The sequence below is a fragment of the Sturnus vulgaris genome, chromosome 21 (genome assembly GCF_052056855.1).
Source record: "Sturnus vulgaris isolate bStuVul1 chromosome 21, bStuVul1.hap1, whole genome shotgun sequence".
NCBI lineage: Eukaryota > Metazoa > Chordata > Aves > Passeriformes > Sturnidae > Sturnus > Sturnus vulgaris.
In genome coordinates this window covers 6,164,801-6,176,914 of record NC_142263.1, presented here as the reverse complement: position 1 = coordinate 6,176,914, position 12,114 = coordinate 6,164,801, and the positions used below count along the sequence as shown (strand labels likewise).

Here is a 12,114-nt window from a genome sequence, read left to right as displayed (position 1 = left end):
AGATTACACCGTCCAGCTGCAGAGGGGAAAAACAGGCGCAGCTGCAGCCTTTGTCCCTCCTCCTTCTTATCCTCGCCTTGTCCCCCACACCTATCCAGCAACACTTGTTCTGGGGACCCCCACAGTTCCCCCAGACCGCTCCCTAGCCAGCAAGGTGCCAGCAGGAAGGTGAGGGGCAGGGTGGGTGACGCACGGGGGTGACGCAGGGGGACAGTGAGTCACAGTTTCAGCTGCGGGTACCCAGCATAGCTGCAGGGTCAAGGCTGGGCTAATAATAACCACCCTGTGGCAGATGAGCCATCACCACAGGGGCTGGGAGAGACACCCCCTCTCCTCTGCCTGGGGTTCCAGCTGGGGATGGCAGACACAAGGCTTTTGGTCAAATGTGCGTGGGAGCATCATAAGCATTTATTTGGGGCTCTGTCCCTTCCTGGCTCCTAGAGACACCATGGTTATGCTTTCACCCCACTTTTCAAAGCATCTCCCTATGCCACTGTGCCGGAGCACCTGGCTCTGCTCCTTCCCACCCCTTGGATCCTCCTGCGACGGGGGCTAGGTCACCTTGGGACCCACACAAAGACGGCAAGGATTTTAGGACATGCCTCCTGTCCAAACCATCCCTCACTAGGGATGAGCTGCTGAGCTTGGCTGGCTCACCACAGCCCAATGTCCCTACCCTGGACCAGCCCAGATGCAGGGAGGCTCCAGCTGATTCACGCCCAGCAGCAGCTGCGGGAGATGCCTTAGGCCAGGCGCAGCAGGAAATTCTTGCTCTGTACAGGGCTGAGTGAACGCTGCTTCAATTTTCGCTTCCATTCACTGCTTTGATTGCTGGAATAACATGATCCAGGGATACAAAGCTGACGTTTGAACTCAAGACCTCCCCCTTTTGCAAGCAGGGTGGGAGAGGAGCAGCCAGAGTCCATTTGTGTAGAGCTTAGCAACACAGACACGTCACTGCAGCTCCCAAGGAGCTGCCGTTCCTGCAGCATGCACGGATTTCTCTGGATAGTTAAGGGGTTTCCTCTTAGAGCCCACAGGCACAAGATACACACGGAGGACAGCTCCACCCCCGAATGGCTCAGAAAAACCTTTAATTCTTATATTGGCATGACAGGAAGCAAAGTGCCCCTCAGCTGGTCCCAGGAGGTGCTGGTCTCAGGAGGAGGGCAAGGTAGTGCTGCCACAAAGCCCCGCCCCATCCCCGATTTCCTAGGAAGGAGGTGAAATGGCAGATGGCACCCGTGCCACAGGGATGGATTGGATGGACTTAACGTGCAGCTGGGTCTAGTGGCTACAGGGAGGGGGAGAGCCAGAAACAGCTCTTCAGAAGACATCAGCTCCTATGTGACAATCAGCCTGGGGACAACGTACAGCAAGGCAACTGGGACTGGGGCAATATCCCATTTGCAAGGCTCCAGCACTCAGAGCAGGAACAGGCTCTCAGCCAGAGCATCGCGGCTGGCACCTGCGCTGGCCAACACTGCTGCCGGGAGGAAGGTGACTGTCACCAGCTGGTGGCACCAGCATCCCTGCAGCAGCAGCACAAAGCACAGCAGCTCCTCCCTGCACAGGCTTCACTGAATTGCTGCCATTGCACCTGAGAGGAGAGAGAGGGACAAGTTCTCATCTTTGGGATGAGAGAAGTGGGGCTGGCAGCTCACAGCCAAGAGCAGGGGGCTGCAACTTTCCAGACGGTGGACACTCATTAAGTCTCCTCTGCAGGCACCATGGCCACAGACCACAAACTCCAGTAGCCAAAGCATTGACAGGCTGGAACCACGACCCCTGGGACGAGTGTCCTGCCTCCACTGAGATGTGTCCCTCCAGCAGAGCTGAGCTTTCCCTCCTCCCTCCTGGCTGGATTGATGGTCCATGGCTCCATGGAGCAGGCTGGTTCCCCAGAGAGAGCCACCCCAAGCCCCGAGGCAGCAGGAAGGCAGAGCAGGGTCTTCTCGTGAGAATGAAGAGTTTATTGGGACCGAGCAGAGATACATGGCAGGAGGGAGGCAAGAAGTGCCTCAGACAGGGAGCTGATGTGTCCCAAAAGGAGGACCTTGTTTGACTTACAGGTGGTCTACTGGAAGCAAGGCACTCTCCTCTCCCATCCTGTTCCCAGGCATTACCAAAGGAAGGTCCTGCCTTCCCTAGGGGATCTGCCACCTCAGTCCCATCCCAGCTGCTCCTGGCTGCAGCCATCAATCCCACCCAGAGCCACAAGCACAGCTTCTACAAAAATATCCTTCCCTTTCCCCCCACCCCCCACCCCAAGAAAATGTGAAGAGCGGGCAGGGCTCCCACGGAACTGTTATTGCTCAGTGTGATGGGTGGTCGGGCATGGGAACTTAAGGCATCAGGAGTAAGTGCACTAGGTGGCCCCTGAGGCTCATTGGCCCAGGCAGTCCTCAGTGACACCCTGGGCAGCCAGCTCTGCCAGCACATTGTCCAGGTAGTTGGGGTCAGGGTAGCCATGGCCACTCAGGTTTGAGTCCATCTCAGTCTTGTGGTGGATCTCATTCCACACCACCGTGTTGCTCTCGCCAGTGGTGTTGGAGGTGCCCACCGTGAAAATCAGGCGTCTCTTCCAGGCCACCTTCAGGAGCTCCAGGACCTAGAGCGGGAAAGGAAAAACAAAGCTAGGAGACTTGTGCCATGAATGCAGCTTGCCAGGAGCTTGACAACTTAAGAAGGGTGATGTTATCAGGGTGTGACACCTCACCTTTCTGCCCTTCTCATTGTCTGGTAGGTAACAATAGCGAGGAAAGCCTCTGGCTGTGTATGGCATCCCAGGGTTGGGGTGCTCCGGGCCCTGCAAGAGATGAGACAGATTTGTCACAGACATCTTCATATGAATTGGACAATCCATTAGCAGCAGGATCTGACATAGGCCCATCCCAAACCAGCTCTTCCACGTAAAGGCAGCAAGGTATTTATTGCTGGTGAGTATAAGGTGTCCAACTTGTTCTTATGGGACACGTGAGTATTACAGATCCTCCAAAAGCAGCCTCGTGTTGGGATACAAAGCCAGATCTAAAATCGACCTGAATTCTAGTGAGAGACAGCCCTAAACCACAGCTTTTTCCATGGTGGTTTGGTAACACCTTAAAAAAGCTACACAGCTCAAACCTTTACAAGTTCACTCCCACCACTGAAACCATCATGGGCTGTGAAACCAGACCATGGGATGTTTCCCACCTTGTGATCATGGGCAGTCTTCTCCCTGCTTCAGGTAGACATCAGACTTTACTAGAGGTGAACAGCTGGAGCTGCTCAAAAAAAGATCTCTGATGGAGGAGACCCTCACATGTGAAGAACAGCCAGAGCAGCTGCTGGCGTCAGGCACCACAGGCTGCCCAGCAAAAGGCTGAGTGCTGCACTGGATCCCAGGACTTTTCTGGGAGGCTGTCCCAGCTCGTGCTGTCTGCCAGTATGCTGGGCACTCACCTGGATGCCCCTGCTGATGTGATACACAATCCGGATTGTCCCACAGTCCTTGTGCCCCGGGAGGGACTGGGGGAAAGTGGAGATCTCCATCTTCCCTTTGGGCTGGGTACCGGTTTTCTCTCCATAGATGGTTTTACAGGAGGGGCACTGCAAACTGCCATCCTGCCAGGGGACAGAAGCCACATCAGAGCTCCACAGCCCAGCCAGCTGCACACAGGGGCCAGGTGAGGACGGGCCAGCTCAGTACCTTGTTCCCATTAGAGTACATGGCCAGCATGCAGAGCATGTGGAAGGAGTGCTGGCAGTTCCTCAGGCGACCGACTGCCTCTGGCCTGATGGTGCTGGACTGGCACGAGTCACTGTAGCCCGAGGGGGAGGACAGCTTCTCCATGCAGATCATGCAGTCCTAGAGGAGAAACCACCATGTGGTGTGAGCACAGACTGGTTCTGAGGCCTAACACACCAAGGAAGCCATCAAGATGCTTCAGGAAGATTTGCCTTCAGCTTTAATTGAGATTTAAGGACACAGAGAAAGGTTTCCTTATCTGGCTGGTACCGCCCCACGCCACTTCCTGCATTGTCCAGGAGGTGGAGAGCTGACATCAGTCAGAAAGAAGAATATTGGTACATCCTGCTTCTCTGCAGAGGAGCTGCAGAGCAGGGATTGATCTCTAATTCTGACCTCTCAGCACTGAGACCAAAATCAAACTCCTTCCTCCAAATGAAATGGGGAGGCACTGCCAGGATGAGCTATTCAACCCACACTTCATCACAGTCCTCTGATAAGGACAAGTCACCTATTGCCACAAGTGAATTTCAGGCAGTGCTGAGGACTCTGCACCTCACGTGCAAGCAGCACCATGTACCACACCAGACACCCAAGGAAGGATGGTCCTTTGGGCACTGCTGTGGTTTCCCTGGCAGCACAGTGAACTGGGAAAGCTGGAACTGCTTCACTGTCATCTTACCTCATCAGCAGGAGCACTCTTCAGCTCTTCCAGGTACTTTTTCACCACTGATTCTGGCTCTGTTGGTGTGGCTGCACAAGGAGAGATGAGACAGAGAAGTCAGACATTCTGTGGTACGATGAGCACGTGTGGGGCAAGCTGGAGAGAAGGGAGACAAGCAGATCACTGGCCAGGATGCCAAGGAGAAAGGTCAGGGTTAGAGGGGGAGAAGAGAACATTCCAACAAATCCCTACAAGCCCAGAAAAGGCTTTGCTTTCAGCCATTGCTACCACTAGGGCTGTGAGTGCCACAGGTCTGCCTGTAGATGGTGTGCTCCAGTTCTCCCCAAGTGACACCAGGCACGTCCCAGCCAGACTTTCTGTGCACACCAGAAGCCAGCTGGGATCAAACTCCACAGTCTTATGGGATAGAGGATCACACAGTCTGTGCTGCCAAAGGAGAAAAAAAGGCATTCCCACACCACCCCAGCTGGTGCCCAGCAAGGAAACCCAGCAACACTCTTGAGCTTCAGGCCCTGTTTTGAATACAGCACAGTGAGCTCCATATCCTTAAGATGAAACAGTGGCCTTTGTCCTGAAATTCCACACACTCATACCTGGCAGGACAGTGCAAGTCACCAGGTGTATAAAATAAACCAGCTTTTAACATTAATCCCATTTGCAGCATGAGACAGTATCTTTGCATCTTCCCAAATACAAATCCTGGTCCCATCCACCCAGGCACAGACACCTCAGCAGCTCCCCAGCCCCAGCAGCCTGGTCCCTGGAGGCATCATGGGATGAAGCAACAAACATCACACAACACCAAGAGCAAATTACCACTGAGTGCATCCACTACCACCTCAACTCCCAGCCCATTTTCCTGGAGCTGCCTAGCAAGGCTTGGCCTAAGCCAGGGAGCATCTCATGGCTCTGCAAGGGTGAGAGGAGAAGAGCTCCTTTGCAGTCATCAGGCCTGCCACAGAAGCTGCCAGGCTTTTCCACTAGCCTGGGAAAGGAAACATTTGCACAAGGGATGTTACAACTCCACCTGGCAGGAGGCAAGAGAGAGATCAGACATTTGGGGAACTTAGTCCTTCCTTCATGAATCCACTTCTGGGGGATATCAGGAGAAAGCAGTGCTGTGACAAACAGGCTGGCCAAGGCGTAGCTCTTCCTTCTCCAATCTCCATCCTGTCCAGGTGGATGCTCTAGCATAGAGTGCTGCTGCTCCCAACTGCACATTCCCAGGAGGACACAGAGCATCATCATGTGGATCAGCCAGGGATCAGAGCTGCAGCTGTACCTACACGACCCATCTTCAGCTCTCCCCATCCTCTCTGGGGCTTTCAGGGAAGACAGAGGGTTCACTAGCATTGGCTCTGTGGTTCAAAAAGCTGCACATCAAGAGATAGCCACTGGAGCTATTATTCCAGTCCAAAGACAATGTCTGTCATGAGCAGGAAGGAGGGGGTGCTGTTTTCTGGATAACTACTTTTCCTGAAGCAGAAAGGAAGGACTGCTCATATGCCATAAGTGGTATTGAACAGGCAAAGGCCTGGACAGCACAGACCCTCTTCCAGGTAGAAGTCCCTCATTCCCTCGAACACCATGGCAGAGAGCAAGGCAGAGCACTAACATCCTTTAGCTAAGACTAAGAGGAACTGAGGGCTGGACTTTGCTAAATGAAAACACAGTCATTAAGATGAGTTATTTTCAGAAGGGGATTTCTGGCAGTTGTAGCAGGAGGAAGGAATGGCTGAGCACACAGAGCAAGAAGAGAAGCCCAGCAGGTGAAGGGATGTTCACTCCCAGTGCCAGTACTGGGCAGGAGGGATGCCTGACACCTCAGGCAGAGCAGGACTGTGAGGATCAATCTCTGGAGATCCCAAGCCAGATAAGTGGCAACAGGATTAAACATTAAGAACAAACAACACAGAAGCAGGTGGTTTCCTCTTCAGAGGCCAAAATCCCCTAGAAAAGCATTTCCAAGAACTGCTCCAAGAGCAGGAAACAGGGAGGAGCCTGGGCAAGCCTCAGGCTTCCACCTCTGAGGCCAAGGGCTCAGCAGTGCCAGGAGCTGCTCCAAAGCCTCATCACCAGATCTCACAGGGAACGTGGCTCCTTGTCTTTTCTTTTCAAAAGGAGAGAAACAAGTCCAGGAATTCTTTGCTGGGACCTTGCTTGCACGCAGAGGATCAAGAGGTAGGAATGAGTCTGAAGGGGATCTGATCAGCCTGAGCTGTCCCAGCTCACTGTGCCTGAAACCCTCTGGCCAAGTGCTCTGCAATGTCTGTACTCCAGGCTGGCAAAGACAGGGTGGCACTTCCCACGTGTGGCAGTTGGAATCAGCCTCTGGAAATCTTCATGGCCCTCCAGGAGATGGAGGCTTCAGCTTCTTCACTTCACAGGTTTTAGGAAGAATGTTGTGAGCAGGACTAGCTGCTATCCCCCAACACCATCTGTGCTTCCATGATGATCACTGTGCTCTCATCCCTGTGTATCCCCTGCTGCCTGATAGACAGACAGATTGACCACCGAGTCCTTCTCCACCCAACCTGCATTTTCCAGGTGGCTCTTTCTGAAGTGACCTTCTTGTCTCCTCTGGCTTTGGACTGGAGGAAGCAAAGCCAAAAAGATGCACAGCCAAGGTGAAGACAGCGAGGGAAGGGAGCAGAGAGGGTGTGTTACATCAGCAGCAACACCTGCCCAGCACTTGGCAGAAAGCCCCAGCTCACCTGCTCCCACCTGCACAGCAGATCTGAGCAGCTTTAGAGCAGTTCAGGGTGGTGGGGGATGCTCCTTCCACAGAATCTCTCGTGACTTCTCTTCTCTGGAGCAGCTCCAAGGAACACAGAGATAACTCACCCAAGAACTGGCCAGGCTCATTCAAATGAAATCGATAAAAGGAGACAAAAATTCTGGTGCAGAGCTGAGTAACAGTGAGACAGGAGAGTCTTTGAGATTTTGGGCATTACACCACTTCACCAGCTGGCATTAGGATGGAGCTGGGAGAACCAAACAGGCAGAAGGTGATGCAGCCCTCAGCTACCCTGAGGAAACCCATGCCTGATGGATTTGCACTGTGGCATCTGCAATCTGTCCCTGTCACCTTGCTGTGACAATGCTCTAATGCATTTAGAGCCACCAAAGCTGCCTGGAGAGAGAAAGGGCCAGGCAGCCCTGATACTTTAGAAAAATTAATCCCCAGCTGCAAGGACTTCAACGTCCAGTCCCAAAGAAGAGACTTCTGATGCTGAGAGCTCTTTTTCAGCAAGGTTAGCAGAGCCCACATGGCCTCCCTTGGGCAGAGCAGCACATCTGGCTGGCCACATCCCAGCAGCACGGGGGAGCCAGGAGGCAGCTGGGACTATGGCACGAGCCACGTATGCTCCAGCACGTAAATCACTTCCTTACAGGACTGTTTACTACATAAAAGTGTTTGCCTCCAAATCATTGTTCTAGCCCTCCCCTGGGATCATCAAAGCCTGGTCAGTCCCCAGAGTTTGCTGGATTCAATAGTGGATTGAAAATGGACTGGAAGAATCGACCGGTGTCATTTCTCACCAGCTGGCCCAGCGCTGTGCTACGGATTTATCCAGGATGCCAAAGAATGTTTACCATTCTTTCATTTTCAAAGAGAGGACTACTAAATTGTTTTTAATGCTTCCCCTTCCTCCCTGTAGATAATAAGCTGCTTGCTGCAGCAAGGGCTTTCCATGGGCAACATTTAACAGATGTGTTTTGAATCCTTGAACGGCAACCAAATGCCTGCACCAGTAATGTCTCCTTCTGTAGCCCCAAATGAACCATATGGTTTCCAGCAGACTTTTTTTAATACCCTCTGCAGGCCAGACACTGGTTGTTCCTAGTTATTGTCATGGACAGTCACACAGCTCCCATCACCCTGCTCCCTGGACTTGCAAAGGCTGTATATATAGATTTCTCCATATTCAGCATCTCAGCAGGATAATCAGTGCTGGTCAGAGCATCCCCGTTTTCTGCAGCCTGTCTCCTTCGGCAGATGTTTCCCCAAAGGAATAGCAAGATCCCCCAACTCTGAGGGGCTCCCCAGTCCCACCCATCCCATAGGCACTGGCACAGTCTGTACATCCAGCTGCAGGTGGATGGCAAGGAAGGATGAGTGTGTTCCTTTCCTTCACTGCAGCACCTGCAGTGACTGCTCATCCCAGAGGGCATGGGTGTGCAGGGAAACCTCCTTGCCAGCTGGAAGTGGGTAACAAGTGACACAGCAGGCCCAAGCAGTTCCTGGAGGTCCTTGGAAATGCTGGGGTGCCCTGTGGTGGCCAGCTGCACGCACTAGCAGCACTTGGAGAGAGCAGGACAAGCCACTTGCCCTCCTGCCTCCCAGACTGCAGTCAGGTCCCAACCAGCAATGCTGGCACGGGGCAGAGAGTGGCTGCAGCATCCCAAGGCAGCACCAATCCATGGGGATGGCAGAGGCTGCCAGGCCCTGTGCCAGCATGGAGAGCACAGAGCCTGCCCAGAGACTCTGGCTTCCCCAAGCCCTGCAGCACCCAGCTGTGCCAGAGACATCCCTGCCAGAGCAGCAACAACGCTAATGAGTCCTGACTAATTAGCGCCTCTGTTTAACACACCCCAGCTATTCACCGAGCCAGCTGCAATTCCACCAGAGCTGCCTCACACCGTGTGGGACAGGGGTTGGCAGCAGCAGGAGGGAGGGAGAAGGGGCTCAGGAAGGGCACATTGCACCCACCACCAGCTGGTTGTGGTCAGTACAATGCTGAGTTTAGTCCTGGATGCAGAGCTCTTGCTTGAGCTCTCCATGATGGAAAATCCTAAAGGGATGTGGCAAAGAACACACGATGCAGAAATTCAGGGCACAAAACAAGCCTGTCACTGTCTGTTGGCAGCATCAGGGTCTGTGAAGGGAAAGAACAGTCTGGCCAGAAGTCAGGCCCAGTACCTGCACTGCAGAATAATGTTCTGAGCCCTGAGGGGTGTTGTACAAACACAGCTTGTTCCTAGAAGGGACTGAACACGTTCTGCATCCCAGGAGCAAGGCACTCCACAGGACTGGCACCCCAGCCCCCACCAACAGGAATCCTGCTTTTTAAAATAAGGGGAGATTTTAACAACCTAAACCACTGAAAGGTTCCTCTTCTCATGGGTCAGTGTGGGAAAGGGCTGATCTGCAAGTCTCAGCTGCAGCACATCCTGGGCAGGATCAGCTGGGACAAATCTTGCCATGCTGGATGGGAGAAGGAGATGTTTGATGCCCCTTTCCCCCATTCCATCCCTCCTGCTGCTGTTGCCTCTCTGCTTCTCTGCAGGTGTCCCAGCCCCAGCAGGTGGCATTGCAGAGCTGGCAGGGAGGTGACAGCCTGCCCTGGGGCTGAGCCAGCGCTGAGGAACTGCAAGCAGTGACGCTGATGGGGTGCACAGATACAGCCACTGGACACCCAGTGTGGTGTGTGCTGCTCTCACCTCCCAACCTTCCCACTCCCCTTTCCATGCCCTGCATTGCTGCTTTCCCCACGCAGCTCAGAAGTCACAAGACTCTGAAGACACAAGTCCTCCTGTTGACATCCCACCCTTGCAGCATCCTGGCTGTTGCACAGTGCCAGGGAGGGCTGGATGCTGGGAGCAAAGCAGCACCTGGACCAACAGACCCCACAGAGGAGAAGGCAGCAGCCAGCCAGGCTGTGTCTGTGGCCACCCTGTGACCTAAATACAGCTGTTTCATGTCACTAAGTAGCAGCAGGTGACCAACCTCAGTGCAGGCCTGGCCCTGGTTGTTCTGAGCTCCTCCAGCAACCGGGGCAAGGCAGTGTCTCTGTGGGAGGGTCTGGTCTCACCACAGCTCCCTTTTGGCACCGTATCCAGGGCACCCCCACCACCCAGCCCCCATTCCTGCCCCTGCATGCTGCCCATGCTAGGAGTGAAGCAGCAGGAGTCACACAACCCCACCATAGAGCAGGAGCCTCATCCAGCCCCTCCAGCCACCCTCCTCTTCTCAGCTCTTCTCCTTCACCTCCCATTTTCCTTTGCTCCTCCTGTTCTTTGCTGCTTCTCCTGCCGCCCCTGCTTTCTCCTCCCCCTCGATCACACATCCTACTCCACATTTGCTCTCTCACTCCTTCTCACAGCTCTCTCCATAACGCATTTCCATAAAATACCTCCATCCCCATTTAATTTTTATTTTCCTGCCTCCTTTTCTGCCTCCTTCAGACAGCTTTGGACCTCATGGACTCCAAAGAGGGAGAAAAAGGTACAAAAAAACTTCCCTTGACAGGCAGGTGCCTCTTCCTCTCCACCTCTGGGCTCTTTCCTTTGTAGAGATCTCTCTGTTGAATATCTCCAGTTCCCACTTGGCTTATCCAAAGGGGGACATGCTGTAGGTTTGGTGGTGGTTGACACCCCTGTGCCATGGTTGGCAAACAACCTCTACAGCTACACCAGGCTGGATTCACACCTACCCCTGCAGAGTCCCAGGGCTGCTACACATGGATGGGATCCAGGCTCTCAGCTGGGAGCTACAGGCTCTGCGAAGGTGAGGGGTGCCAGCGAGACATGAAGAGGAGAAATGAAAGCCCTACCCTGGAGGAGGCTCCACTCGGCAAGAGAGCCCCTTCCTGCCAGAGCACATCCATCTGAGAGTGCTCTACTCCACTGCTTTCCACCCCAGACTGAGGTGGAGAGAACAAATCCTCTGCAATTTGACCTAGAAAGCCCTACATGACTCAGGAGCCTGCTTATCTGGGAGATCCTTGTCATCCCATGACTCAGTCATGACAAGCATGGCTCACTGCAGAGTACATACGGATTTGATGGTCTTCTTAATGGCCCCTCAGCTCTCAGACTCATCCCACCAACAACTCAGAAGGTCCTGGTATGTGGACACTCCCTAAGAGGGTGTAGCAGGATCACAAGGGGAGGCTGGTGGAGTCTGACATGCAGAGAACAGATCTGTTCCAGCTTTAATTTTGTGTGGAAACAAGCTGACCGACCACAAGACCACACCTACTTTACCATGTTATTTTAGAGCCTGTCAGAGACGCTGCAGGTCAGGGGAGACATGTCCTGCTTCTCCCCTGGCTGGGATGAACATTGTCAGTCAAACCAGAAGAGCCAAGAGGGTGGGGGGGGAATAGAGACAAGAGGAAAAGAGGGGGGGCAGAGAGATAAAGGAGATGGAAGCAAATACCAGAGTTTGAGCAAGAACTACCTTTCTTGGACACTTTCCTCCCCTCCTTAACTGAGCTGTGTTTTTTAGTGGCCTTATGGGTGCTGGCAGCTTGAGGCACACGGGTGAGGTGCACGGGCAGTCCGGCGGCTGACATCAGAATAGCTGTCATGCCTACAGTGGGTACGAGGTCAACATGCAGGAAGGAAACAATGGGGAAACACATTCATTAAAAAAAAAAACCAAAACAACTTTAACCTTTCAAAGAAAATAAAAATAAAGTAAAATAAAATAAACCCCAAGTCTTTAGTTCTGAGGGCATAAAACGTCCAAGAGGTAACAGGGTTGGAGTCAGCACAAGGTGAGGATCTGGAGGTTTTCAGAGGGAGGAGCCCAGGCAGCAAATTAAGGGAGGGAAATGTGGACACATGTCTTGTCTGTGACCCTCTGTGCTGGTGTGTAAAGAAGACCTTCCTCTTTGGGCACTAGGGCTTCTCAAGCACCCAGTCTGCTGTGGCGTGGAGTTCTCCTGTTGACTGGAGCCCTGGAAGCAGC

The 12,114-nt window shown here is 53.4% G+C and overlaps 1 protein-coding gene across 2 annotated transcripts in view; it reads right to left on the bottom strand.

The window, feature by feature from the left end:
* Positions 1-1,952: 1,952 nt before the first annotated feature.
* DTX2 (deltex E3 ubiquitin ligase 2) overlaps positions 1,953-12,114 on the bottom strand; it is a 34,615-nt gene continuing 24,453 nt past the window's right edge. The window contains exons 5-10 of one of the 2 annotated variants that reach the window (XM_088177052.1): positions 11,602-11,733; positions 4,413-4,483; positions 3,692-3,850; positions 3,445-3,606; positions 2,720-2,809; positions 1,953-2,611 (exon numbers count right to left, since the gene is read on the bottom strand). In XM_088177052.1, the coding sequence (XP_088033178.1) occupies positions 2,387-2,611; positions 2,720-2,809; positions 3,445-3,606; positions 3,692-3,850; positions 4,413-4,483; positions 11,602-11,733 (839 nt within the window). In that variant the 3' untranslated portion in view covers positions 1,953-2,386. The remainder of the gene's footprint in view (positions 2,612-2,719; positions 2,810-3,444; positions 3,607-3,691; positions 3,851-4,412; positions 4,484-11,601; positions 11,734-12,114) is intronic. The other variant, XM_088177053.1, reaches the window with a different exon arrangement.